At 43.4% G+C, this 25,398-nt stretch overlaps 1 protein-coding gene across 18 annotated transcripts in view; it reads right to left on the bottom strand.

Annotated features, from left to right (window-relative positions):
• Positions 1-765: 765 nt before the first annotated feature.
• ZNF496 (zinc finger protein 496) overlaps positions 766-25,398 on the bottom strand; it is a 44,048-nt gene continuing 19,415 nt past the window's right edge. For 11 of the 18 annotated variants that reach the window (XM_085012224.1, XM_085012234.1, XM_085012227.1 and 8 more), the window contains exons 7-10: positions 12,497-12,629; positions 11,863-11,970; positions 10,531-10,644; positions 766-3,397 (exon numbers count right to left, since the gene is read on the bottom strand). In XM_085012224.1, coding sequence (XP_084868350.1) covers positions 2,643-3,397; positions 10,531-10,644; positions 11,863-11,970; positions 12,497-12,629 — 1,110 coding nt within the window. In that variant the 3' untranslated portion in view covers positions 766-2,642. The remainder of the gene's footprint in view (positions 3,398-10,530; positions 10,645-11,862; positions 11,971-12,496; positions 12,630-25,398) is intronic. The other 7 variants (XM_085012231.1, XM_085012239.1, XM_085012230.1 and 4 more) reach the window with 1 other exon arrangement.

The raw sequence follows: 25,398 nt of genomic DNA, 5'->3' as shown, positions 1-25,398 counted from the left end.
AGTGACCATCTCTCTCAGTTGTGCTACATACTGCTTTTTTAACTAAATGAAGTCTGATGCAAATATTAATTTAGCAAGTCCAATCTTTATTATGCACCTGTGAACTTATGGAAACAATTCCAATGGATCAGAGGGACAAGGAGGACAGGTGTTTATCGGATATGGGGTCTCTGAAATCCATGGCAAGGTAGAGACATAGCTGGCCTGTCTGCCCAGTCACCCAGGGAGGGTGAGAAGGGACCAAGTGGGTGAGCTCTCCTGTCTTCTGGAGTTTTCTCCAAGTGCAGGTAACCCCCATTGGCTTCTTCTGTATGGGAAGAATCCAGGATTTGAGGTACATGACCCAGTAGGGTTTCTGAATCCAGGTGTAAGGTGACCTGATTAGCTAAGTAACTTGGTCAGGTTTGTCAGTGAATGGGGACTCCCTCACAGTATTTGCATAGCCTCCTCATGGGTTTCATTTATTACATTCCCTTTGTCCTTCTCACTTATGATCTGATTTTACAGGTAAAATACACTGAGTACATTTGTCCTCTTTTAGACAAATGCCTGAAGTGGGTGGATTCATAACTTCCCCTCCTCTTAATGTAATCTTTGGGCAAAATTGCACAGATGGGTGGGATAAACAGAATCTGCCTTCTCTTTGGAATTTTCCCCTCCCTTGGCCTTCAAGATTCCTACTTTTCCCTTTCCTGGCTAATCAATCCAAGATTTAGAAACAAGGTATTTAGAAACAAGGTATTTAGAAACGAAAAGCCCCGACAGTTTATTTCTTGTTCAGGGTATGACCAAATGATTTTATTGCATTTACTGTTCCTGGATATATAGATGCATCTACACAGTAATCATAATTATAAAACACTGAACTCTTTTGAGTTTGTGACAGCAGTGTCTCTCGATGTGAAAATGCAGTGGGTGATAAGGAGCAAAGGGCCTTGCATTCATTTGCCCAGCCTTACTGCCTGCTAATGGGACTTGACATACAAATATAAAACACATACCTGGTGGCTAGCCTTCTAATTCAGCCACTGATACTCCAGTCTCTGTGCTTTCTTTTCATTGAGCCTAGCCAACACTGCCAGTCTTTCAAGAACAAGACCATGGTTTTCACTGCTTGAGGTTCCATTACCAGTGGTAACTCCTAGTTCAGAATTTAGGCTATAAACTTTCAAGGCAACTATGCAGACAACACCCATCCTGGGAGCAGAAGCTAGGATCTCAATCCTGCTTGCAATGGAATTGATAGTAAGTTAATTCAAGTTTGTATTGACTCCTCTGTAAATCAGGAATGACAGCACCTCAGGGTTATCTGGTATTGTGGGCTGAAACTCCCAAAATTCATATTGAAGTCCTAACCCCAGTACCTTAGAATGTGAACTTATTTGGAAAGAGAGTCATTGCAGATACAATTAGTTAAGATGGGAGCATACTGGAAGTGTAGAGTAGGCCCTAATCCAGTATGACTTGGTATCTTTATAATAAGGGGAAATCTGGAGACAGACACATACACAGGAACACCATGTGAAGATGAAGGCAGAGATGAGGAGATGCTTTGACAAGAAAACATGAATGATTACCAGCAACCACCAGAAGCTAAAGAAGTGGCAAGGAACAGAACTTCCTTCTCAAGAAACCAACCCTGCTGACACCCTGATCTTGGTCTTTGGCCTCCAGAACTGAAACAATGAATTTCTGTTGTTCTAAGCCACCCAGTTTTTGGTACTGTTACAGCAGCCCTAATGAACTAAGACAACTGGCACACCAAGTTAATATATATGTAGAGCATGACTTCATCAAAGGTTCTGTTTTCTCTGCTCAGCTCACCCACACAAAAGAACCCTTCATTCATTGGGAAGTGATCTCCTAGATATGACAAAATGGGAAGAGAAACTTAAGTGTCTTTCAAATGATGATGACTTTGCTTCTACCCCACAAATATATACCAAGGTTTTTCCGGGTATAAAAAAAGGACACTTTGGGCAGTGTGTGCCAACAAACAATTTAAAATGTGGGCTTTGCCTTAAATGAGCTCACAATCCCTCATAACTAGCCACCATAACAAATGAAAGGTACAACAGTTTCCAATTGGCCAGAAGCTATAAAGCTCCCTACCGAAGCTTCCAAGCCTTGAAAGGGCCATAGTTTCCATGGGTTCTTATGGACCAGATGGTGACCGGGACTCAGACTTCTGATATGACACAGCTTGGTGTGCTGGTCCTTGCTGCCCTTGTGCCCATGGACCTCCTCGCCTACTGCCTTCCTCCTAGCCCATCACCTCATCTGCAGCTTCTTGCTGTCAGAAAGGAAGTGCAGTGGTCTTCAGACCCCAGGATAGGAGTGTATTAAAAGTCGGTTGGCAAGAAGAGACACCCCACCAAGGGGTCACCACAGTAGGGGGCACCCCAGTCCCTCCAGCGCCTGGAAAGCACTAGAAGGGGTTCTTTAAGTCAAAGATGGTGGTGACACACCCTCCAAAGACAGAACAAATGCTCAACAGGCCACTACCTCATTTCTACCTGAGAGTGAAGGGCAGGAGGATGTGGTCTCAGTCCTGGGGAGGAGTCTGGAACCAGTCAGTACCAAGTGTGAGTGGAATGTACTCTACCCAGGCTGGGGCTGCACCTGCTGTGTGCTCCCCTGACTCAGTAGGAGTTCAGAGCCTGCTTGGACCGGCGCTTCATGTGCAGGCGCTCATGGCGGAGGAGGTCAGAGTTCTGGGAGAATCTTTTGACGCAGTACCGGCACTGAAAGGGCCGGGGCTTGTCCATGTGAGTGTTGCTGAGGTGCCGGGCTAGGTGGTCGTGCCGCTGGAACACCTTCCCGCATTCACAGCACTGGTAGGGCAGCTTGGCCTTGTTCTTTGCAAGCAGCTCATCAGAGTCCCCGCCCACGGTCCCCGACGCCACCTGCTCTCTCCTCTTCACTATCTCAAGTCTGTCTGGCTGTAAGTGTATCCGCCTATGGGAGAGCAGGTGGGAGTTGAGGCGGAAGCTCTTCCCACATGCACCACATCTAAAAGGTTTCTGGGCCTCGTGGGCCTCAAGGTGCCCATCTAGGTCCTCGCTGTCACTGAATAGCTCCCCACACACTGAGCACTCGTGTGGCTTCTCCTGCTCCCTGCGACTCCGCAAGTGCCGGATGAAGTTGACCCTCCAGCGGAAGATTTTGCCACAGTTCGGGCACACATACGACTTTTTGGAGGTCTGCATCTCACTCCCTGCCTCCATGCCACTCCGGTGGGAGGTGGGGAGGCTGTGCTGCTTCTCCGTGGGGCTCTGCGGCTCATCTGTGCAGTAGGGGCCGAGCTGGGAGTCCTCGTCCCCAGAGCTGGATAGAACAATCTCGATGGTCACCTCCTCGTCCAGGCTGTTCTCGGCAAATGGTGCATCACCTCCAGCTACCAGAAAGCAACAGGGAGGTCAGTGGTGCTGCCCAGGCCATGGACTAGCCCCTTCAAACACTCCCCAGGAAGGTTCAGCTTGGGTCCGGAAACTAGCACTCTTGCAAGGGATTTTTCTGCTGCAGATACCTCTGGTATAGTCTGAGAGAAGGAAACCCTTAGCACCAACTACACTGTGCTAACCCATTCTGGGTACCCCTTTCTCCTCTCTCCCTTTTTCCTACCCCTTTCCCCTAGACCTCGAGACCCAATCATTTTTTCTTTTCTAGACTCTGAGACCCCTCCAAGCTCTAAGTGTTTGTATCTGATCATTTATTTATCACTTGACACTGCCTTACTTAACCAACCATGGCAAAAATTCTGTCAAGATGCATTGAAAGCCTTGAGAGAGAAAGGCCCTATATTCTATAAGTAGAGTGCTAGGAAATTGCCAGCTACCATACTCTGAGCATTTAAATGTCCCAGGGACTGTGCAAGACTTTTGACATGCACAGCCCCATTTGCTCCTGGAGACAACCCAATGATATATTATTTCCCACATTATAAACATAGGCACACTACATGTGCTCAACGGCTCAGGGCTGAAACAGAGTTGTGCTCTGCTATGATGTCAAGGCTGTTCAATGGTCTCAGACTGTTCAAGGTCATCTCTCCCTCTTCATACCACATCAGAGGCCCCCCATCAGCCACTAGTGGTGATGGCTGGAGATATACTGGAGTTTATAAACTAAACTTAAGCTGGCTTAGTGGATCCTGAGTCTGTGATGTTGGAAAGCTGTACCATGTGGAGGAGGTGGGTGGGCAATGAGGAGCCTGGGCACAGAGCCCATTGCACAGCTCTCCTCAGGACTGTTTCCTCACTTTGGTGAAAAGGAAGGCTCAGGTCTAAATCAGGGGTGGGGGGCAGTGGTGCCAGGCCCTTCAAGACATTAGTAGGAATATGGTTGTTCTGGACTAATTGCTGGAAGGAAGAGAGTTCTGGCACATTAGGGAAACTGAAGGCAAATGAAACTGGGCAGAGCACAGCAGGAAGATCCAAAGTCACAGAAAACAGGAGAGACATTGGGCAACGGCAGAGTCTACGGGGGTTATCTGTCCATACATCGGAAGACAAGTGTGAGGGGGGACTTGGCAAGACAGGAGACTGAGAAGTGGGAAGGGAAGACTTGAAGATTTAGAAGATTTTCAGTCTCTCTACATCACAAAGAGTGAGAAAGTATGTTCTGGAGAGAACACCAAGAATGTGGCTGGACAACTATGGATCCAATCAACCATTTCAGAAGCCAGGAATAGAGATGAGATAATTCAGGAAAGGCCTGTTGAATATGGATCCCTGTAAACTGCATGAGAGGCTGGCCAACAGTGTTTCTGAGAATGTTATATAAGCAGAAACACAGCCATCTTGTACTAAAAAAAGGAGTGACAGGATGAACTGAAGGAAGGCTATCAGACTTCTAGAACAAACTAATAGAGCTATTTGACTGCAAACATGCATTATCCTTGAAAAAAAGGAAGACCAGCCCCAAAGGTGATTTAGAGGTTGACAGGACTGCCACTTACTGCATCCATGGTCCAGAGGGTGGATAGAGCACTGAGCCAAAGATGAATCTCAAGCCCTAAAATCTAATGGGATTTGCCCCACTGGGATTCCAACTTGCTTGGGAGCCAACAGCCTTCCTTCTTCAAGTTCTGCCTTTTGGAATGAGAATGTCTACTCTACGTCTGTCTCACCATTGCATTTTGGAAGCACATAACTTGATGTCTGATTTCATAGGTTCACAACTGGAAATAAATGTACTTTGAATCCCATCCAAACCTGATTGAGATGATATTCAGAGTGGACTTAGAGTTGATGCTGGAATACATTAAGGGATGTTGGGAGAGTGTAAGTTTATTTTGCATATGAGAAGCATGAATCACAAAGGAACAGAAGGGGTGATGTTGCAGGCTGAACTTGATCCCCTTAAAAATTCATGTTGAATTTTAGTACCTCAAAATGTGACTATATTTGGAGACAAGGTCTTTCATGAGGTAATTAAGTTAAAATGAGGTCATTAGGGCAGACCCTAATCCAAAAGTATCCTTTTAAGAAGAAATTAGACATAGACATGTAGAGATGACCATATGAAGACACAAAAAAGATAGCTGTCTACAAGCCAAGAACAGAGGCCTCAGGAGAAACCTATCCTACTGAGACTTCATCTCAGTCTAAGACTTAAGAATTCCGAGAAAATCAATTCTTGTTGTTCAAGCCTCCCAGTCTGTGGTACTTTGCTTTATCTTTCTCAGCTGCACCTGAGGCATATGGAATTTCCCAGGCCAGGGATCGAATCAGAGCTACAGATGAGGCATATGGAAGTTCACCTGAGGCATATGGAAGTTCCCAGGCCAGGGATCGAATCAGAGCTACAGATGCAGTAATCCTAGATCCTTTAAACCACTGCGCTGGGCTGAGGATCGAACCCACACTACTGCAGAGACATCAGGTCCTTAACCCCCTGTGCCAATCGGAACTCTAATCTGCAGTACTTGGTTATGGCAGAACTAGGATACTAATATAGTGCATATGGGATGACATCCACTCAAATCAGATGAAGTGACCAAAAACAGATGCAGAGTTTCTAAGGGGGGGATAAATCAGCAAACAGTGCTGCTGTGCGCCATCAACACAACAATATAAAGAATTCCTAGATGAGTTGAGAGATGTACCCAAAATACTGCAGAGGAAGAGTAACACCAAGAGTGTCTCAGCTCAGCACTGATGAGTACAAGGGATGGAGGTGGGGGACGTACAGGGAGGAGGGAGGCTGAATTGGTTGTTAGGTGAATAGTAAGGAAAACAGGGAATAGTTATTAGTGGTTTAAGTGCTTTTTTATGTATTAAATCATTTAGTCCTCAACAATAATTCAACAAGGTAGCTTTGACTACCATTTCTGTCTTTTTGGAAAAAAAATTTAAACAGAAGGATAAAATTGCCCAAGGTTTAAGGTGTGGGTGTTTATGCTGTTGCACAGACAGGGAACAACCAGGCTGCTGTGTGTTTTGTGGGGCAAGAGGACAAAGCCCATTCCCAAATTGATGGCTGATACCTCAAGAAGGGCAGTCTGTGGCCTGGGAATGAATGGTTCCCTGTCAGCTGTAGGAGCTAAGGAGAGAAGCAAGGAAGACAGGAAGCATGATGTAAAAAACAAACAGTAAAGGGATCATAAAAACATATATTCTCATAATCTTAGGGAAGGGGAGGCCTTCTTAAGACACACACACACACACAAAAAATTAAAAAAGAGATGAATAACTATATCTAAATATTAAAAATATTGAAAAAGGGAGTTCCATTGTGGCTCAGCAGGTTATGAACCTGACTAGTATCCATGAGGATGCAGGTTTGATCCCTGTCCTCACTTAATTGGTTAAGGATCTGGCATTGCCATAAGCTGTGGTGTAAGATGAATATGCAGCTCAGATCTGGCATTGCAATGGCTGTGGCATAGGCCAGCAGCTGCAGCTCTGATTCGGCTCCTAGCCTGGGAACTTCTACATGATAAAAATAAAATAAATAAAAATAAAAATGTTTTTAAAAATTCATGTGCTAAAAGACACAAAAAGTTAAAAAATATAGGAGGAATTATGTACAAGAGGCAAAAAATTCAGATCCATAATTTTTTTTTTTGCTTTTTTTCGGGCTGCACCTGTGGCATATGTAAGTTCCCAAGCTAGGGGTCCAAATGGTGCTGCAGCTGCTGGCCTAAGCCACAGCCACAGCAATGCCAGATCTGAGCCATGTCTGCAACCTATACCATAGCTCACAGCAATGCCGGATCCTTACCCTACTGAGGAAGGCCAGGAATCAAACCCGCATTCTTATGAATGCTAGTCAGGTTCTTAACTCCCTCAGATCCATAACTTTTAAAGTTTCTACAAATTCATAGAAAAGGCAAGTTAATGTGGAATAAAGAGCACAGGTATGGAGCCCACATGGGTTCAGATCCTCCGTCTGATACCCACAGCCTGTAAGGGTCAGACCCTGCCTGGGCAAGTGGCTTCAGTTCAGGTGCCCTAGCTGTAGAAGAGACATCCTAGTACCCACTACAGGCTGAAGGTCTCTATCTTTTAAAAAATTTTATGTTGAAGCCCTACTTCAAAATGTGATGGTCTGGAGTTCCTGTCGTGGCACAGGGGTTAACCAATCCGACTAGGAACCATGAGGTTGCGGGTTCGATCCCTGGCCTTGCTCAGTGGGTTAAGAATCCAGAGTGGCCGTGAGCTGTGGTGTAGGTTGCAGAAGTGGCTTGGATCCTGTGTTGCTGTGGCTCTGGCATAGGCCGGCGGCTATGGCTCCGATTCGACCCCTAGCCTGGGAACCTCCATATGCTGTAGGAGCGGCCCTAGAAAAGACAAAAAGACAAAAAAAGAAAAAAAAAGTGATGGTCTGAGGAGGTGAGGCCTTTGGGAACTAATTAGGTTTATATGAGGTCTTGAAGGTGGGGCCCTTGTGATAGGATTAGTACCCTTAAAGAGGAAGAGATAAGAGCTTTGTCTCCAGGAATGTGCATCAAGGAAGAAGCATGCAGGGAGAAAGAAGGCAGTCCTCCACAAGCCAGGAAGAGAGTCCTCACCATATACCGAATCTGCTGCTGACTTGATATCAGACTTCTCCACCTCCAGAACTTTCTATTGTTTAATAGAAAATATCTCTATGGTATTCTGCCACACTGGCCTGTGCTGGTTAAGACAGTATTTATCTTAGAAGGTGCCATGAGGATTCAATGCACAAAATCATGTAAAGACCTTACATTGGTGCAGGGCATGGGACATAGAGAAGGAGAAAATGCAAAGGGGGAAAAGGCAAAATAGAAAAAAAATGACTGGAGTTCCTACCATGGTGCACTGGGTTAAGAACCCAATTGTAGCAGCTGGGGTTACTACCTTGGAAGCACAGTTCAATCCCCTGCCCAGGGCAATGGTTAAGGATCTGGTGCTGCTGCAGCCGTGATGCAGGTCGCAGCTGTGGCTCTGATTTGATTCCTGGACTGGGAACTTCCATATGCTGCAGATAGGGCCATAATTTTTTTTTTGCTGTTTAGGGCCGCATCCACAGCACATGGAAGTTCCCAAGTTAGAGGTTAAATCAGAGCTGCAGCTGCCAGCCACAGCCACAGCAACAAGGGATCCAAGCTGTGTCTTCAACCTGAGTCACATCTTAAAGCAACACTGAGCGAAGTCAGGGATCAGACACGCATCCTCATGGATACTAGTCGGGCTCATAACCCACTGAGCCATAATGGAACTCCTATAATTTTTTTTTAAAGGATTAACAAATATTAACTGGGCAATTCACAGAGAAAACACAATAAATAAGAAAAGAGGAGTTCCCGTTGTGGCGCAGTGGTTAACGAATCCGACTAGGAACCATGAGGTTGCGGGTTCGGTCCCTGCCCTTGCTCAGTGGGTTAACGATCTGGCGTTGCCGTGAGCTGTGGTGTAGGTTGCAGATGCGGCTCGGATCCCACGTTGCTGTGGCTCTGGCATAGGCCGGTGGCTACAGCTCTGATTCGACCCCTAGCCTGGGAACCTCCATATGCCGCGGGAGTGGCCCAAGGAATAGCAACAACAACAACAACAACAAAAAGACAAAAAAAAATATATATATATATTCCATCTTACTAGCAACATTAAAATGTGCTGGTTGGATTGACACCAATAGAACTGGTTGGGAGAGCATCCTTCATGAGCATGGATGTAAGGATGTGGACCCTTCACATGCTGTCAGAAGGCAGAGAAAGGGCTACCAAAATAAAAAAAGGTGCATATTCTAGGCAATCCATCATTTCTCCCTGTTCTCAGAGAGTGACCCTTAGTTTCTTGCCATTTCAAAGCAGATTCTGTCAGCACCCAGCAAAGGGAGAGTGGAGTTGAATACTCCCCTGTGGTAGTGAACATCCACATTCTAAAAGTATGCTGCCAGGGCTAAGACATGCTGTGGGCAGGCAGAAGCCAGGGAATTCAAAATCCATCTCGAGAATCAAGCATTCATCAAGCTGAACTAAGAATGGGCCACACATGAATGATCACTCTCAGCATATAGAAGCAGGTTCCCTAGAAAACCAGAGGTGAATATCAAAGCTTGTGGGGAGGGAGTATTGTCCATCTAGATCTGCTGTAGGTTGACATAAATGTAACACTGCTTTTGTCTACAAAAGGATGGGGATGAACACAACTGGTTGTGGACCCTGCATGGACCTAGGTGAAAACACCAGAATAGCATGCAAATCTTCCCTCCAAAATGTGTCAGAGGCAAAACAGATTGTGCATGAGTTTGTTTTCATAGGTGCAAAAACTCTACATTACACAGCAGAATTAAGTGAAGACTGGAGACGTGGGTGAAGAACGTCTGAACCCAAAGGACAATAAATATAGGGAGACTTTAGCCTTTGCCTTGAGGTGTTGACTTTTACTAGTTGGACTCAGAGCCTAAATATTGGCTACCCTTGAGGGTGGTTGAAGCACTCTCTCCAAAGGTCCCCCTTTCAGCATTCGCAAGCCTGTGCTTTAATTCCAATACTTTTTCCAGGGACTCTAGTATTCTGTACTCAAGGAAGAAATACACCAACTACATGGCCAATAGCGCTACTACACCAGTGCATTACTGCAACCCTCAAGGGAAAGGAGGAAGGGGAAGGTCTCAGATTGGGAGAGCCTAGCAAAATAGAACTAGGGCAGGCAGCTGGTAACCCTTAGAAGCTGTCAGCAGGGATCTCAGAGTTCAATTCCTGAGCCTACACCACCTCCATTAGCACAAACGTGTGTGTACACACATATATAAACTGCACACATACAACATGCATTTGAGTGTGCGTGCACACACACACATACACCACATACATATATACTACACACATGCTCACATGCATACCACACATGCTACACACCAGATACCCTATACACATCCACCACACCATATGTGCCATTACCATATGTGTACACACACAGATGCATGTGTACATACCATATCACACCCCCACAGTACATGTACATCCAAGTTCACATACATGCCGTACACATACACACACTCAAGCCACATATCACACACAGGTGGACACACCCCACACCCTCACAGGCATTCTTTTACCTGAGCAGGTGCTTTGAGGGAGGGTTGTCTGCTGGCAGGTCTGGAACTCTGGTACCTGCAGTTCATCTCGTTTTCTTCTTTCTTCTACCTGGAATGGCTCGAGGCTTGGAAAGTCTTTCCAGAGAAGAAAATTAAAAAAAAAAAATAACTGATTTTTTTCCCCCTACAGCTGCATTACCAGAAAGAAGCTTGTTTTTTTTTTGTTGTTGTTTTTTTTGCCATACCTGTAGCACATAAAAGTTCCAGGGTCAGAGACTGAACCTAAGCCACAGCTGCTACCCATGCCACAGCTGCCACCCATGTGGTCAATGCTGGATCCTTAACCCACTGTGCCACAATAGGGACTTAATAGATGCCAGATTGTGATCTGAGAGCAGGCCTGAGTTCCCTTTCAGGGAAGCCACTCAGTAAATGTTGAGCAAATGAATTTGCTAAATGGGCCACTGCCAAGAATATGGGTTTTGAAGCTAGACTGAATGAATATGGATCCTGGTTCTGCCCTGTCCACCTGACTATGGACAAGTAACTGCCATCCTTATTGACATTTTCACTTTCTGTGGCGAGATTTCTAGCACCCCACAGAGACACCGCATAAACACAGCCTGGACAGAGCCTGCAGGGGCAGAGATGGGGTCCAGAGATCCTGAATGCTTGTTCCAGGTGGGGATGATGAGCAAAAACATGATCTGCTCTGTGACAGCTTTGGGTCCCAAGGGGGAAAAGGCCATGGGGCTGCTGCTGACACCATACAAAAAAGCTTTTTCCCCTGAAGGAGCAGACATCTTGAGGCAATTACAATGTGGTGGTTACAAAGACAAGCCCTGGTGACACGGAAAGCTGGGGGCAGAGAAGTGGCTGGGAAATGCAACTGCTGAGCTGTGTCACATCAACCGAGCCCCAGCACCTTTCCATGTCTCAGTTTCCTCACACCACCGGCAATTTGTGGTTGGAAGGAGACAGGTGAGGTATCCAGAGGCCCTGTGCTCACTCAGTGCCCAGCCAAGAGGTGGCTTGCCCTCCTTCTCCCGTGGAGAGGCCCCTGGGTTGTCAGCACAAGCCAGGTGGTACTTGTAGCAGAGGAGGATACTCCTATCATATCCTAGTGCCCAGTTGATAAGAGTGTAATCGAACAATTTTTAATTTTCTGTGGCAAAATTAAAATGCCACATTCTTTCTGCAAGGAATCAAGGAGGCAAGAGTCATTCTACCAAGATGTGGTCCAGAGGGTGATAAAGGGCTGCAGAAAGATGGCAGAGGGAGCAGGCCTTCTCTGGCCCACAATAGCCTTCCATCTCACTCTACTACCCACCCAGTTCTGGTATCATTACTCACCCAAGTAGGAGACCTGGGATATGTCCTTCCCCTGGAGATCCTGCAACTCTGGAACACGTGGCTCATTCTCCTCTCCCTGGGAGAGATCCATCTGGGCAGCTGGGTCATCTGTTCACAGAAAAAAGGAGGATACACATTCATCCTCCTATGAACTGTGAACTGCTCACAGGAAACCGGGGTGGGGGAGAGTGGTGATTGGAACAGGTCCAGAAAAAGCTGGAGGGATGCACAATAGGCCATGACACCAACAGGAGCCACAGAACCAGAGAAGTGGAGAGACCAGGGAAAGCAGAAAGAGGACAAGGGAGGGAAGACAATAAAGGGGAAGCTGTGGGCTTGGGATATCTTTTTCAGGCCTATTAGTTAGAAAACCAGCAATGGAGAACCATTAGATAAGAATGACAAAAGACAAACAGATGCAAGGGATATATGTTACATGTGGTTGTGTATGCAAAATAACCAGGTAATAAGCCTAACTTAACATTTGATGGCAGCAGGCAGTGGTCAATCTGCAAAGTGGCCTTGGGACCGCTGTGTATAGATAACCTCCCATCAGGGTTTGGGGGTGAACAGAGAGGTCAGACATGGGCACCTCAGTTCCCTGGTCTCAGGAGAAAGGGAAGTTAAGTCTTACTTGGAGGCAGTGAGACCCCACAGTCCTCCCCAATGATGAACTCTCCATAGAAGCCAGTCTGGGCAGGGTCTAGAAGGGACCAGTCCTCTTCTGAGAAGCAGAAGATCATATCCTTGAAAGGAGAAACCCGGTTCTGAAACCACAGGACAACAGGTACATCAATCCAGGGACAAGCTAGGGGAGGGATGCTCTAAACTAGTGGAAAGCAAGATGGGGCTGAGGTAGAACCCACAGCCACACGTGCAGATGGGAGAAAGAAAAAGTAGACAATCAGGTCCTAATGTAAAGCATGGAGAACTATATTCAATATCCTATGATAAACCATAATGGAAAAATATACCCACACATGCAAATACATATATGTGTATAACTGAATACACCTATTCAGGTATGTCTAACTGAATCACTTTGCTGTAAAGCAGAAACTAACGCAACACCGTAAATCAACTATATTTCAATAAAACACACACACAAGAAAAAAAGAAAAAGAAAAAGCAGACAAGCTGCTCCAGAGCTCACAGTGCTTTCCCCAGTTCTAGCCTGAGATCCATATGGTATAAATCTGGTTTGACAGAATCTAAACAGTGGATGCTTCCCAGGGTAGCCAAGGATGTGGAGAACAGGCCCTCCTACACGGTGCTCAGGAGGCTTCACACCCAACTCCCAGGCAGGCAAACAGGGAATGTTCACCAAATCATCAACATGCTCACCCTCTGATGGAGAGATATCATTTCTAGGGCTTATTTTGCACATGTGTACATGGAATCTATACAAAGAGTTCCTTCACTGCAGCACTGGTAACAGATAATGCTTCTAAGACTGAAAACAGTCTATGCTCTATTTAAGTAAGCTACAGTACATCCAATAAGGCATGATCACACCCCATTAGAAAGAATAAGGGCTTCTCTGTACTGACTAGGAAGCTCTCCAAAAATGAAAAAAGTACCTGTGCAGAAGATTGTCTAAACTGCCTCTGTATACACAGTATCTAGAAGTCTTGGCTGGGGAGTTTCCATTGTGGCGTAGTAGAAATGAATCCGACTAGTATCCATGAGGATGCAGGTTGCCAATTTGCTCAGGGGGGCAGGGATCCATCATTGCTGTGAGCTGTGGTGTAGGTCAAAGACCTGCTCAGATCCCACACTGCTCTGGCTATGGTGTAGGCTGGCAGCTACAGCTCAAATTCGACCCCTAGCCTGGGAACTTCCATATGCCACAGGTGTGGCCATAAAAAAAAAAGACAAAAAAAAAAATTATTCACCTTGTTTGACTCACAGACATGGAGAATAGACTTGTGGTTGCCAAGGGGAAGGCAGAGGGAGGGGAATGGACTGGAAGTTTAGGGTTAGTAGATGCAAACTATTACACTTAGAATAGATAAGCAATGAGGTCCTACTGTATAGCACAGGGAATATATCCAATCACATGATAGACATGATAGAAGATAACAAGAAAAAGAATGGGTCACTTTGCTATAGAGCAGAAATTGACAGAACCTTGTAAATCAACTATACCTAATTTTTTTTTTTTTAATTATTCACTTTTTAGAGTTCCCTTTGTGGCTCAGCAGTTAATGAACACAGCTAGGATCTATGAGGATGTGGGTTTGCTCCCTGAGCTCACTCACTGGGTTAAGGATCTGGTATTGCCATGAGCTGTGGTATAGGTCACAGACGTGGCTCAGATCCCAAGTTGCTGTGGCTGTGATGTAGGCCGGTAGCTGTACCCCTAGCCTTGGGAACCTCCACATGCCACAGGTATAGCCCTAAAAGCAAAAAAAAAATAATAATAATAAAAAATAAATAAATAAAGCTCTTTATACAGTTAACTGGAAAGGACTGCAGAATAAAATTTTGGGGAAAACTGCAACCCACAGTATTTTTGCATAATATAGGAACATCTGTATTTTTAAAAAAGAAAAAATTCTTAATATTTTAAATACATGTCCTTGCATCTAAATCTCTGTAAGATTTCCAGTTACTGCCATATGGCTGCCCTGGAGCCAGATGATGGTGCTGGGGAGTGGGCAAAGAGCATTTTCAATGAATCGCCTCTGGTATCTTTGGATCCTTCCTCCCCCACATGCACCCTTTTTAATTTTTAAAATGAAACCTAGAGAAAACAGAGCAATACAATGAACACAAAGGATATAGAACTCTTCAACTAGATCTAATAAATTAACATTTTGCCCTTTTATCACATTTTCCCCTCTCACATATATGTTGAGTGGGTCTGTTTTCATTCCCCTGGATCACTGGGGAGTTGCTGGCTCCCCAGTTTGTTAGCCCACCACGCATCTGTGTGAATCTCCTAAGAAAAAATGTTAATTCTCCTACCTCAGCACAATCCTTTTAGCACAGTGCTTCTCACCAAGGGGGATTGATTCTGCACCAGGAGGATATTTGGCAATGTCTGGTGATATTTTTGTCACCACTGAGGGGTGGGCACTATTGGCATCAAGTAAATGGAGGCTAAGGATGCTGTTAACAATCCTTGGGCTGTGGGCAAAACAGCCTAACTTGACAAAAAGCTATACAGCCAGACTGTCAATCAAGCCACAGCCAAGGAACTGCTCTATAACACCCCCCCAAATTTAATAACAGTTCAGTAACATCATCCAGTATCTTTTGAATCATGAAATAACATTACCCTTTCAAGGAAAAAAAAAAATATGAAGAGTACAACAGATGACTGAGAGAAGTCAAGATTGGGATTGCTGGGTTTAAAGTTTTCTAACAGGCCTCCAAGGAATCTTACTAAACACACATTGTTTTAAAATGTCAATCACTGAGAATACGAATGAAATTCAACAGTCTTACATTTTCATTACCAGAGGCATATGTTTATAATGACTTATTTATGTGTTTTTGGGTTTTGTGTTGTTTTTTTGGACAAGTCCATTCAATCAGAAAAGACTGAAAGTGTGATGCTCCCCTGGATATAGGAAATCAACTAGGAGAAATGTACATTTCTAGACAATATTTGAGAGAATGTAGCAGAAGCATACCCTGTGATCCAGTAATTCTATTTCTAGGAAATTTTTCTAAGAAAATCATTAGAGATGTATGAAAAGATGTATGTCAAGAAAATAGAACCCGCTGTTTAGCAGAAACACATGGAAGGTTTCTATTCTTTACGCTTTTCTCTAGTGTCTGAAGACTTAGCTTAAGCATGTATAATTTTTAGTTTATTATTAAAAATGGGAACAAAATACCATGTACCCACCACTAAGATGTAAAAACTATTAACAGGTCAAGTCTTTGTTTTAGGTTTTCTTTGAAAGGATATGGTGGGTCACAAATGGGATTATGGTCTCCTCAGACCTTTTCCCATCCTAGTCCCAACCCCAGACCTTCCTAGAGGGAGGCTGCACTTTAGATTTGATGTTTAATATTCTATGCATGTCTTTTAAACTTCCACTACAGCTGAATATAGCTTGAAATGACAGCACTGTTTCATAAATTTTTTGTTTTCGCCTGGGCATGCACAAGTTCCTCGGCCAGCAATCGAACCTGAGCCACAGCAGTGACAACGCCAGATCTTTAACCCACTAGGCTATCAAGGAACTACTGTTTTGTAAGTTTTTAAATGTTAAACTTGCCTTACACTCACCATTCTGTTTTAGATTTATTCATAACACTATAACTTTATACAAAGTTTTATAACTGATTGTTGAGTCCTCCAATTTGACTCTTGTCAAATTCTTTTGATGGATATTGTGAGTGCTTTGCATGTTCTTACAAATTTTAGAATCAACACATTAATTTAAAAAATAAACCTGCTGTATAGCACTGGGAACTATATCTAGTCACTTATGATGGAACATGATACATGATAATGTAAGAAAAAAGAATGTAAGAAAAAAAAAAAAAGAAAAAAGAAAAAAGAAAAAAGAATGTATGTGTGACCAGGTCCCCTTGCTGTACTGTAGAAAATTGACAGAACACTGTAAACCAGCTGCAAAGGAAAAAATAAAAATCATTATTAATAAGAAAATAAATAAATAAAGCCTCCTGGAGGGCATGGAATTGCACTGAATTTACAGATCATTGTGGGGCAAAGTGACATAGCAGTATGAAGTCTTCCATTTAGGAACATGTTAAGTCTTTCATTTACTTAGTTTGTCAGTGTTTGGGTAGGGTATATATTTTGTGAACATTTTCCTTAAGAATTTCATGGGTTTTGATGCTATTTGAGTGGTAAGGTTTTTAAATATTTAATCTTCCAGTTGTTCATATATAGAAATACAATTGATTTTTGTTTATTGACCTATCCAGCTACCTTGTTTTTTTTTTTTTTTTTTTTTTTTGCTTTTTGGGGTTGCACTTGAGGCATATAGAAGTTAGGCTAGAGGTCAAATTGGAGTTGATGTTGACCGTCTCCACCAGAGCTCACAGCAATGCTGGATCCTTAACCCACTGAGTGAGGCCAGAGATCGAACCTGCATCCTAGTCAGGTTCATAACATTCTGCGCCACAATGGGAACTCCAACCTTGTTAATTTTACTTAGTGTAGAAGCTTTTCTGAATATTCCAGAGGATCTCATGTACTGGTAAAGTTGAATTATTTTTCATGTTTTAAAATATTTACTTTTGGTTCTTCCCTTCCCCTGTTTTTATTTTGATGGAAGCCTTTTCTAACTGTCTTATGTATCTAGGGATTGCACCTGGGGCACGTGGAAGTTCCCAGGCCTGGGATCAAACACATGCCACGGCTGTAACCAGAGCCAGAGCAGTGACAATGCCAGATCCTTAACCTGCTGGGGCTCCATATATTTTAAGTACTCTGCCTTTCATAAATGGTGTACATTTGTTCCCAGTTTGTGACTTGATTTTTAGTTTTACCCATTCTGTTTCACTACTGTAGATATTTATAATTTTTATATATTTCTTATGCAAAATAATTTTAAAAGGAACCAAAGGCCTAAATGTAAATCTAGAACTATGAAACACACAGGAGGAAAAGCTTTGTGACCTTGGTGTAGACAAAGATTTGTTAGACAGGGCACAAAATACATTAAATGATAAAAGAAAAAACTGATAAATTCAACCTCATTAAAACTGAATTGTTCAATCTTTAAAAGACATCATTAAAACAATGAAAAAGCAAACCGCTTTTCAGGATATTATAAAATTTCCCAATACATATATATAACAAAGGTCTTTTATCCAAAATACATATATTTTTAAATTTCTTGAAATACAGTAAGAATTATTTCATAATAATTATTATTATTGCTGGCCGAGGAACTTGTGCATGCCCAGGCGAAAACAAAAAATTTATGAAACAGTGCTGTCATTTCAAGCTATATTCAGCTGTAGTGGAAGTTTAAAAGACATGCATAGAATATTAAACATCAAATCCAAAGTGCAGCCTCCCTCTAAGAAGGTCTGGGGTTGGGACTAGGATGGGAAAAGGTCTGAGGAGACCATAATCCCATTTGTGACCCACCATACCCTTTCAAAGAAAACCTAAAACAAAGACTTGACCTGTTAATAGTTTTTATATCTTAGTGGTGGGTACATGGTATTTTGTTCCCATTTTGCTCAGGAATTTCTGAGTGCCACGGCCAAAAAAAAAAAAAAAAAAAAGTATGCGAATGCCCTTAGAAGCTTCATTCATAATAGCCAAAAAGCAGAAGTGATTTCAAATATTCATCAAAAAGCCAACGAATAAACCACCTGTGACACAGTTATACAATGGACAATGGAATACTATTTGGCAATAAAAAGGGACAAACTACTGATATACACAACATGAATGATGCTTAAACCCATTGGGCTGATTAAGAGACACCTAACACAAAAATCACATACTGTGTGATTTCATTTACATAAAATTCTAAAACAAGAACAAATCTATTGTGACGAAAAGGAGATCAGTGCTGGCCTAGGCAGGAGAGCATGGCTTTACGGCAAAAGAGCACAAGGGAACTTTTAGGGTGATGGAGGTGTCTTGCATCTTGATTGGGTAATGGTTATATGTGTAGACACTTATCAAATACTTTCTAAATGTTACACTTAAAATAGGTGTATTGTGGAGTTCCCATTGTGGCTCAGTGGTTAAGGAATCCAGCTAGGAACTATGAGGTTGTAGGTTCGATCCCTGGCTCACTCAGTGGGTTAGCCGGCATTGCCATGAGCTGTGGTGTAGGTCGCAGACACAGCTCGGATCCTGTGCTGCTGTGGCTGTGGCGTAGGCTGGTAGCTACAGCTCTGATTAGACCCCTAGCCTGGGAACCTCTGTATGCCTTGCGTGTGGTCCTAGAAAAGACTGAAAAAAAAAAAAAAAAAAAAAAAAAAGTATATTGTACGCAAATTATAGCTCAAAAAATAGATTTAAAAAAGTAAAAATATAGGGACCATTTTCAGTCATCAATTTGGTGAAGAATAAAAAAGCAATGCGGGGAAATAACTTAAAAAATAAACTAATTAATTAAATAAAATTAAAAAATAAATAAAATAAAAAAGCAATGTGGGAGTTCCTGCTGTGGTGTAACAAGGATCAGCAGCATCCCCAAAGCACTAGGACACAGGTTCAATCCCCTAGTCCAGCACGGTAGGTTAAGGATTTAGCATTGCTACAGCTGCAGCATAGGTTACAACTGAGGTTCGAAGCTGATCCCTGTTCTGAGAACTCCATATGCCACAGGGAGGCCAAAAAATAAAAAATTCAAAGTTCCCATTGTGGCTCAGTGGGTTAAGAACCCAACTAGCATCCATGAGGATGCAGGTTCGATCCCTGGCCTCACTCAGTGGGTCGGGGATCCAGTATTGCCGTGAGCTGTGGTGTAGGTTGCAGATGAGGTTCGGATCTGGCCTTGCAGTGGCTATGGTAGAGGCTAGAAGCTGTAGCTGATTCGATCCCTAGCCTGGGAACTCCATATTTGGCAGGTGCGGCCCTAAAAAGCAAAAATAAAATAAAATAAAAAAGCAATGTTAATGTAATGAGAAGTTCCCACTGTAACTCAGTTGGTTAAGAACTCAACATAGTGTTGGTGAGGATGCAGGTTCAACCCCTAACCTTGCTCAGTGGGTTAAAGGATCCAGCATTGCTATGACTATGGCATAGCCCAGAAGCTGCAGCTCTAATTTGAACTCTAGCCTGTGAACTTCCATATGCCGCAGGTATAGCTGTAAAAAGAAAAAAAGCCAAAACAAACTATGGAACAATTATATGTAAGTTCCACATATTAGTCATGTTAAAAATCACCTGAGACCCTTACCTCAGTGCTCAGAGCTGACATGACCCATTTGGGAAACACCACTTCAGTGCCCATGACGTGACACATGGGGAAGACACATGGGGAAGACACAACCCAGAATGGCACTCCCACCAAATCATGTAACCTGACTCTCATTGTGAGTTAAAACTGATCAAGGGAGTTTCCTGGTGGTTGGGATTTGTGCTTTCACCACTACAAGCCTAGGTTCAATCCCTGGACTGGAAACTGAGATCCCACATTACACCAGAAATAAATAAGTAAATTAATTAATTAATTAAAAACAAACAAAAATGATCTGAGCAGAGTCTGCACTGTAACTAGTCTTCTACTCTTCAGAAATCTTCAGAACTACCAATGCCATGACAAATGCTGAAATTCCAAGGAGGAAATGTTGGACATAGGATGACTAACTGGGAAGCATGATGGTCTATGATTACTATTTCAATGTTGAATTTCCAGAATATCTATATTATGGTTATGTAAGCAACTGCCCTTACTTTTAGGAAATATGCCCCCTTGGCATGAACAAAGAGATAAAGGGGCATGGATATCTGCATATAACTCCCTAAAGACTCAGGGGAAAAAAAACGGTAGGTTGGGGGGTTGGGGGTGAGACAGAGACAAAGAGAGTGAGAGAAAGAGACAGACAGTGATAGAGAATGGGGGAATTAAAGTGAAGAATGTTTGTAAGGTTCTACTAGTCTGGCAGTCTTCCCCAAAAGTTCTATTAATTCCAAAGAAAAAGTTAAAAATGAGAGTACTTCGAAAATTTCTAAAGTCGAATCAGTTTGGAACAGGGCTTCTCAAATGTGGAAGTACATATGAACTACAAGGACATCTTGGTAAAAATGCACATTCTGCCTCTGCAGGCCTGGGGTGGAGCCTGAGAGCCTACATTTACCAGGCCCTAAGTAGCTTTACTGCTAGCAAGAGGCCAGTGTGGGGGAAGCCGGTCCTCCAAGACTCATTCCACAGAATGGAAAACAAACCTCAAGAAGCCACAGACTCTCCTCACAGGGGCCAGCAGAATTTGATGTTGGCCTTGAAGGGGATAAGAATAAGTCACCCAGAAATACACTACTTCTGGCTTAAGGCTGGTATTGAGCTGAAGACAATAGAGAAACAGACACTGCAGAACAAGTCCCCTCTATGTGCTTAAAGGCAGGGCATACATTTTCATTTGGGAAGGAATCCTCCTTTCCAATGGGTGGGGGGGAGGGGGAAGGTGACCCAGAGATGGCATAATAAACTAAATAACCCTTATCTTTGATTAGTTTCTACATATATTTATTTCCTCAAATTTACCAGCCCATGAAGTCAAAATCCTCTTTATCCTGTCATCTCTCCATAAATGTACTGCCCATGGTTAAAATGGTATATAAGTCTTGGGGTTTTCATTTACCTTCTGTGAGGCCTCCCATAGGCATGTTAAAAATACATATATTTTTCAACTGTTAATCTTTCATTTATTTACTTGCTTGTCTTTTGAGGGCTACACCTGTGGCACATGGAAGTTTCCAGGCTATGGGGCAAATAGGAGCTGTAGTTGCTGGCCTACCCACAGCTCACGGCAACACTGGATCCTTAACCTATTGAGCAAGGCCAGGGATTGAACCTGCATCTTCATGGATACTAGTCGGGTTCATTAATACTGAGCCACAATAGGAATTCCTATTAATCCTTTATCAGTTCAATGTGCAGTTTCCCAGCCAATGGCCTAAGAGAATAGAAGAAAAAGGCTTTTTTCTTCCCTGACAGTCTTTTTTTCCCTTTTTTTTTTTTTTGCTGGCTCCACTCTCAGCATGTGTAAGTTCCCCAGCCAGATACTGAACCCTCACCACAGCAGTGACAATGATGGATCCCTGACCCACTGAGTCACAAGAGAACACCTTTCTTCCCTGTCAGTCTCTTAGTAAGGAAAAGACGGTAACTGTCACTACTGATGAAATACGAATGAAATCAGTACTCTGGGTTCTGAAGATTCTAAAGAAAAAAGGTGGGGGAGTTCCTGTCGTGGCACAGTGGTTAACAAATCCGACTAGGAACCATGAGGTTGCAGGTTAGATTCAAGGCCTTGCTCAGTGGGTTAAGGATCTGGCGTTGCCAGGAGCTGTGGTGTATGTTGCAGATGCTGCTCAGATCCTGTGTTGCTGCGGCTCTGGCGTAGGACATCGGCTGTGGCTCCTATTAGACCCCTAGCCTGGGAACCTCCATATTCCGTGAGAGTGGCCCAAGAAATGGCAAAAAGAAAAGAAAAAAAAAAAAATTGGGGAGTTCCTGTCACAGCTCATCAGGTTAAGAACTCAACACATGACACAGTGTCTGTGATATGTGGGTTCGATCCCTAGCTCCGTCAGTGGGTTAAGGATCTGGCATTGCTGTGAGCTGCAGACCAGGCTTGGACCTGACATTGCTGTAGCTGTGGTGTAGGCTGACAGCTGCAGCTCTGATTCAATCCCTAGCCAGGGAACCTCCGTATGCTGTGGGTATGGCCCTAAAAAAAAAAAAAAAAAAAAAAAAGGGATTTTTTTTCCCTGTGACCCCTGGACAAGTAACTTAGAATCTACCCCAAACTGGAATAGAACAAAATATGGAGGCACAGGCATTCATGGTTAGCTTCATCATGGAAGCTAACCCAAGTCCCAGAGCAAAGGTAAATGGATCAATGATGCTCCAATCACTGACAATCTGACAGTCTCTTGGCAGGATACCCAGGGAGCTTCACTATCATATGGGGAAATGTTCACAAGCACACTGGCAATGAGGGATAAAAACAGGAGTTGATCTACAGCATGACCCCAGAAAGGCAAAAACAAAATTGCAGAGAAAAGAAGGAAGTTCATCAAAACACACAAAGATCTGCTCAGATAATGGGGTACACGTAATACCCTTCCACTTTATAAATCTTGGCAAATTTTTATTTTATTTTTTTTTTGCCTTTTAGGGCTGCACCTGAAGCACATGGAGGTTCCCAGCCTGGGGTCAAATCGGAGCTACAGCTGCCGGCCTACACCACAGACACTGCAGCACAGGATCTGAGCCGCGTTTGCAACATATACCACAGCTCACAGCAACGCCAAATCCTTAACCCACTGAGCGAGGCCAGGTATCAAACCTGAAACCTTATGGTTACTAGTTGGATTCATTTCCTCTGGTGCCACAATGGGAACTCCCTTGCCAATTTTTTTTTTTTTTGGCCACACCCACAGCATTTGGAAGGTCAGGGATCAAACCCTTGCCATAGCAGTGACAATGCCAGATCCCTAAATGCTTGGCCACCAGAGAACTCCAAAATCTTACCAATTTTTATAATAAGAATGGGGTGGGAATAAATATATCCATTTAAAATTTAAAATTAGATTTCTAAAGGAGACTTCTGCTGCCTTATTAAGATGGAGTAGATACACTTCTCTTCAATTCCTCCCACTAAGTACAACTAAAATCCCATGAAATTATACATAAAACCAAAAACCAGCAGACTCTCAAAGGTGGAGAGACAAAGTCACATCAGCTAGGGACTTTGGACCACAAGGGACAACACAGTGGTGAGTACCCTGGTTTTTCTTTCTGCTTCACATATCAAAACTCGAAGCTGAAGGAGCCAGCAACCCCAAAAAACCACCAAAGATTCGGACAGAAATTAAACCCTAACAAAAGCCTGTTCTCTCAGCCACAGGACCAGGAAAGGCATCCCCTAGCTAGACAGACAATAGCTGCTTAGTCTAGCCAAGCACCACAGAAAAAACCGTGGCCCCCACCTCGCTCATGTTAGCAAAGAGTGAGTGGGTGGAAGTCTGGACTTCCACCCTTACCTGGCTGTAATGAAGTGCCCTAACACTCCTGCTGGAGTGGTGGTCTGAGAAGGCCAGGCAGGGAGCTGAGACTTCCATCCCTGCTGACTTATAACTGTCCTTCCCCTTGCACCCCCACACTCCCAGTGGCTCGCAGTATCAGAGGATCAGCGGAGACCACGTGGGGAGCTGGAACTCCCAACCCCCCTCAATGGAGACCAAAGCGGGAACTTGCCTTGCCCCGTACCTTGCAGTAACACCCTCTCACCATCTCCTGATAGAGTGGTGTCAAAAGAAAACAGCTAAATGAAAGTTTAAATCCAGAGATCCATAACTTAACATGAAAATGTACAGGTTTCAACAGATCACTCACTATCCCAAGAATCAGGACAGTCTCAAGCTGAATGAATACAGTCAACAGATGCCAACACTGAGATGGCAGAGATGTGAGAACTATATACAAAGAGGGAGCTGTGATAAAAATGCTTCAATGAGCAATGATAAGAATGCTTAAAACGAATGGAAAAAAAAAATAGGAAACCTCTGCAAAGAAAAGGTTTTGGCAAAAAACAAAAACAAAAACACAGAAGATCTAAACTAAATGGAAGTAACAAAATGAAAATGTTAGAGCTGAAAACTAGAACACTGCAATGAAGAGCTCAGTGGATGGGCTCAACAGCAGAATGGAAGGGCAAAGGAAAAAACCAGTCAACTTGAAAACAGAAATTGTCCAATCTTAAAAACAGAGAAAAGAGACTGAGAAAACATGAACAAGGTCTCAGGCAGTAGGGGAACTGCAACAAAAGATGAAATCTGTGTCATCAGAGTACTGGAATGAGGAGTGTGGGATTAAGAAAATACTTGGAAGGAAAAAAATGACTCAAGACTGCTCAGATTTGGAAAGAGACAGACCCAAAGATTCAACAAGTAAATTCCAATCCAATAATACAAAGAAATCCATGCCAAGACACATCATAATAAACTTCTGAAATGTAAAGACAAAAATAAAAAAAAAAAATCTTTAAAGTATCCACCCAAGAGGGAGTTCCCACTGTGGTACAGTGGGGTTAATAATCCAACAGTGTCTCTGAGGAGGTGTGGATTAAATCCCCAGCCTGGAGCAGTGGGTTAAGAATCCAGCGTTGCCGCAGCTGTAAGATAGGTTAGAGCTGGGGATCGGTTTTGGTCTCTGGCCCAGGAACTTCTCCTTGCCTCAGGTATGGCCAAAAAAAAAAAAAAAAAAAAGTAGCCAGGGAAAAATGCCATCTTTCCTCTAGGAGAAAATGAAATTTGAACCCACAACCTCATGGTTCCTAAGCAGATTTGTTTCTGCTGCGACACAAAGGGAACTCCAGGCACCATATTTTTCAAGTGCTAAAAGAAAACTGTCAACTGTGGACCCTGTATCTGATGAAAATATCCTTCAGGAATGAAGAAGAAATCAAGATATTTTCAGAAGAATCAAAAATAAGTACACCTGAGAGTACCCACTGTGGTTAAAAATCCAATTGAGAGTGGCTCAGGTCACTGCGGGGGCTTGAGTACAATAGGTTAAAAAGATCCAGCATTGCTGCAGCTGAGGTTCAGATTCAATCCCTGGCCAGGAACAGGTGTGACCATAAAAAAAAATACATAAATAAAAATTAAACAAAACAAAACAATGAGTGAGTTCCCATCATGGCTCAGTGGTTAACGAATCTGACTAGTATCCATGAGGACGAGGGTTCGATTCCTGGGCTTTCTCAGTGGATTAAGGATCTGGTGTTGCTGTGAGCTGTGGTTGTAGGCTGGCAGCTGTATCTCTGATTCGATCCCTTGCCTGGGAACCTCCATATGCTGTGAGTGCGACCCTAAAGAGACTAAAAAAAGAGAAAGAGAGATTGGAT

This window comes from Sus scrofa, chromosome 2 (assembly GCF_054392235.1).
Source record: "Sus scrofa isolate SSC_HxYL_T2T_F1_AM1 chromosome 2, Sscrofa_HxYL_maternal_Yorkshire_Landrace_v2.0, whole genome shotgun sequence".
Taxonomy (NCBI): Eukaryota; Metazoa; Chordata; class Mammalia; order Artiodactyla; family Suidae; genus Sus; species Sus scrofa.
Note: the sequence above shows the minus strand (reverse complement) of the source record. Positions and strands in the feature narration are given on the sequence as shown.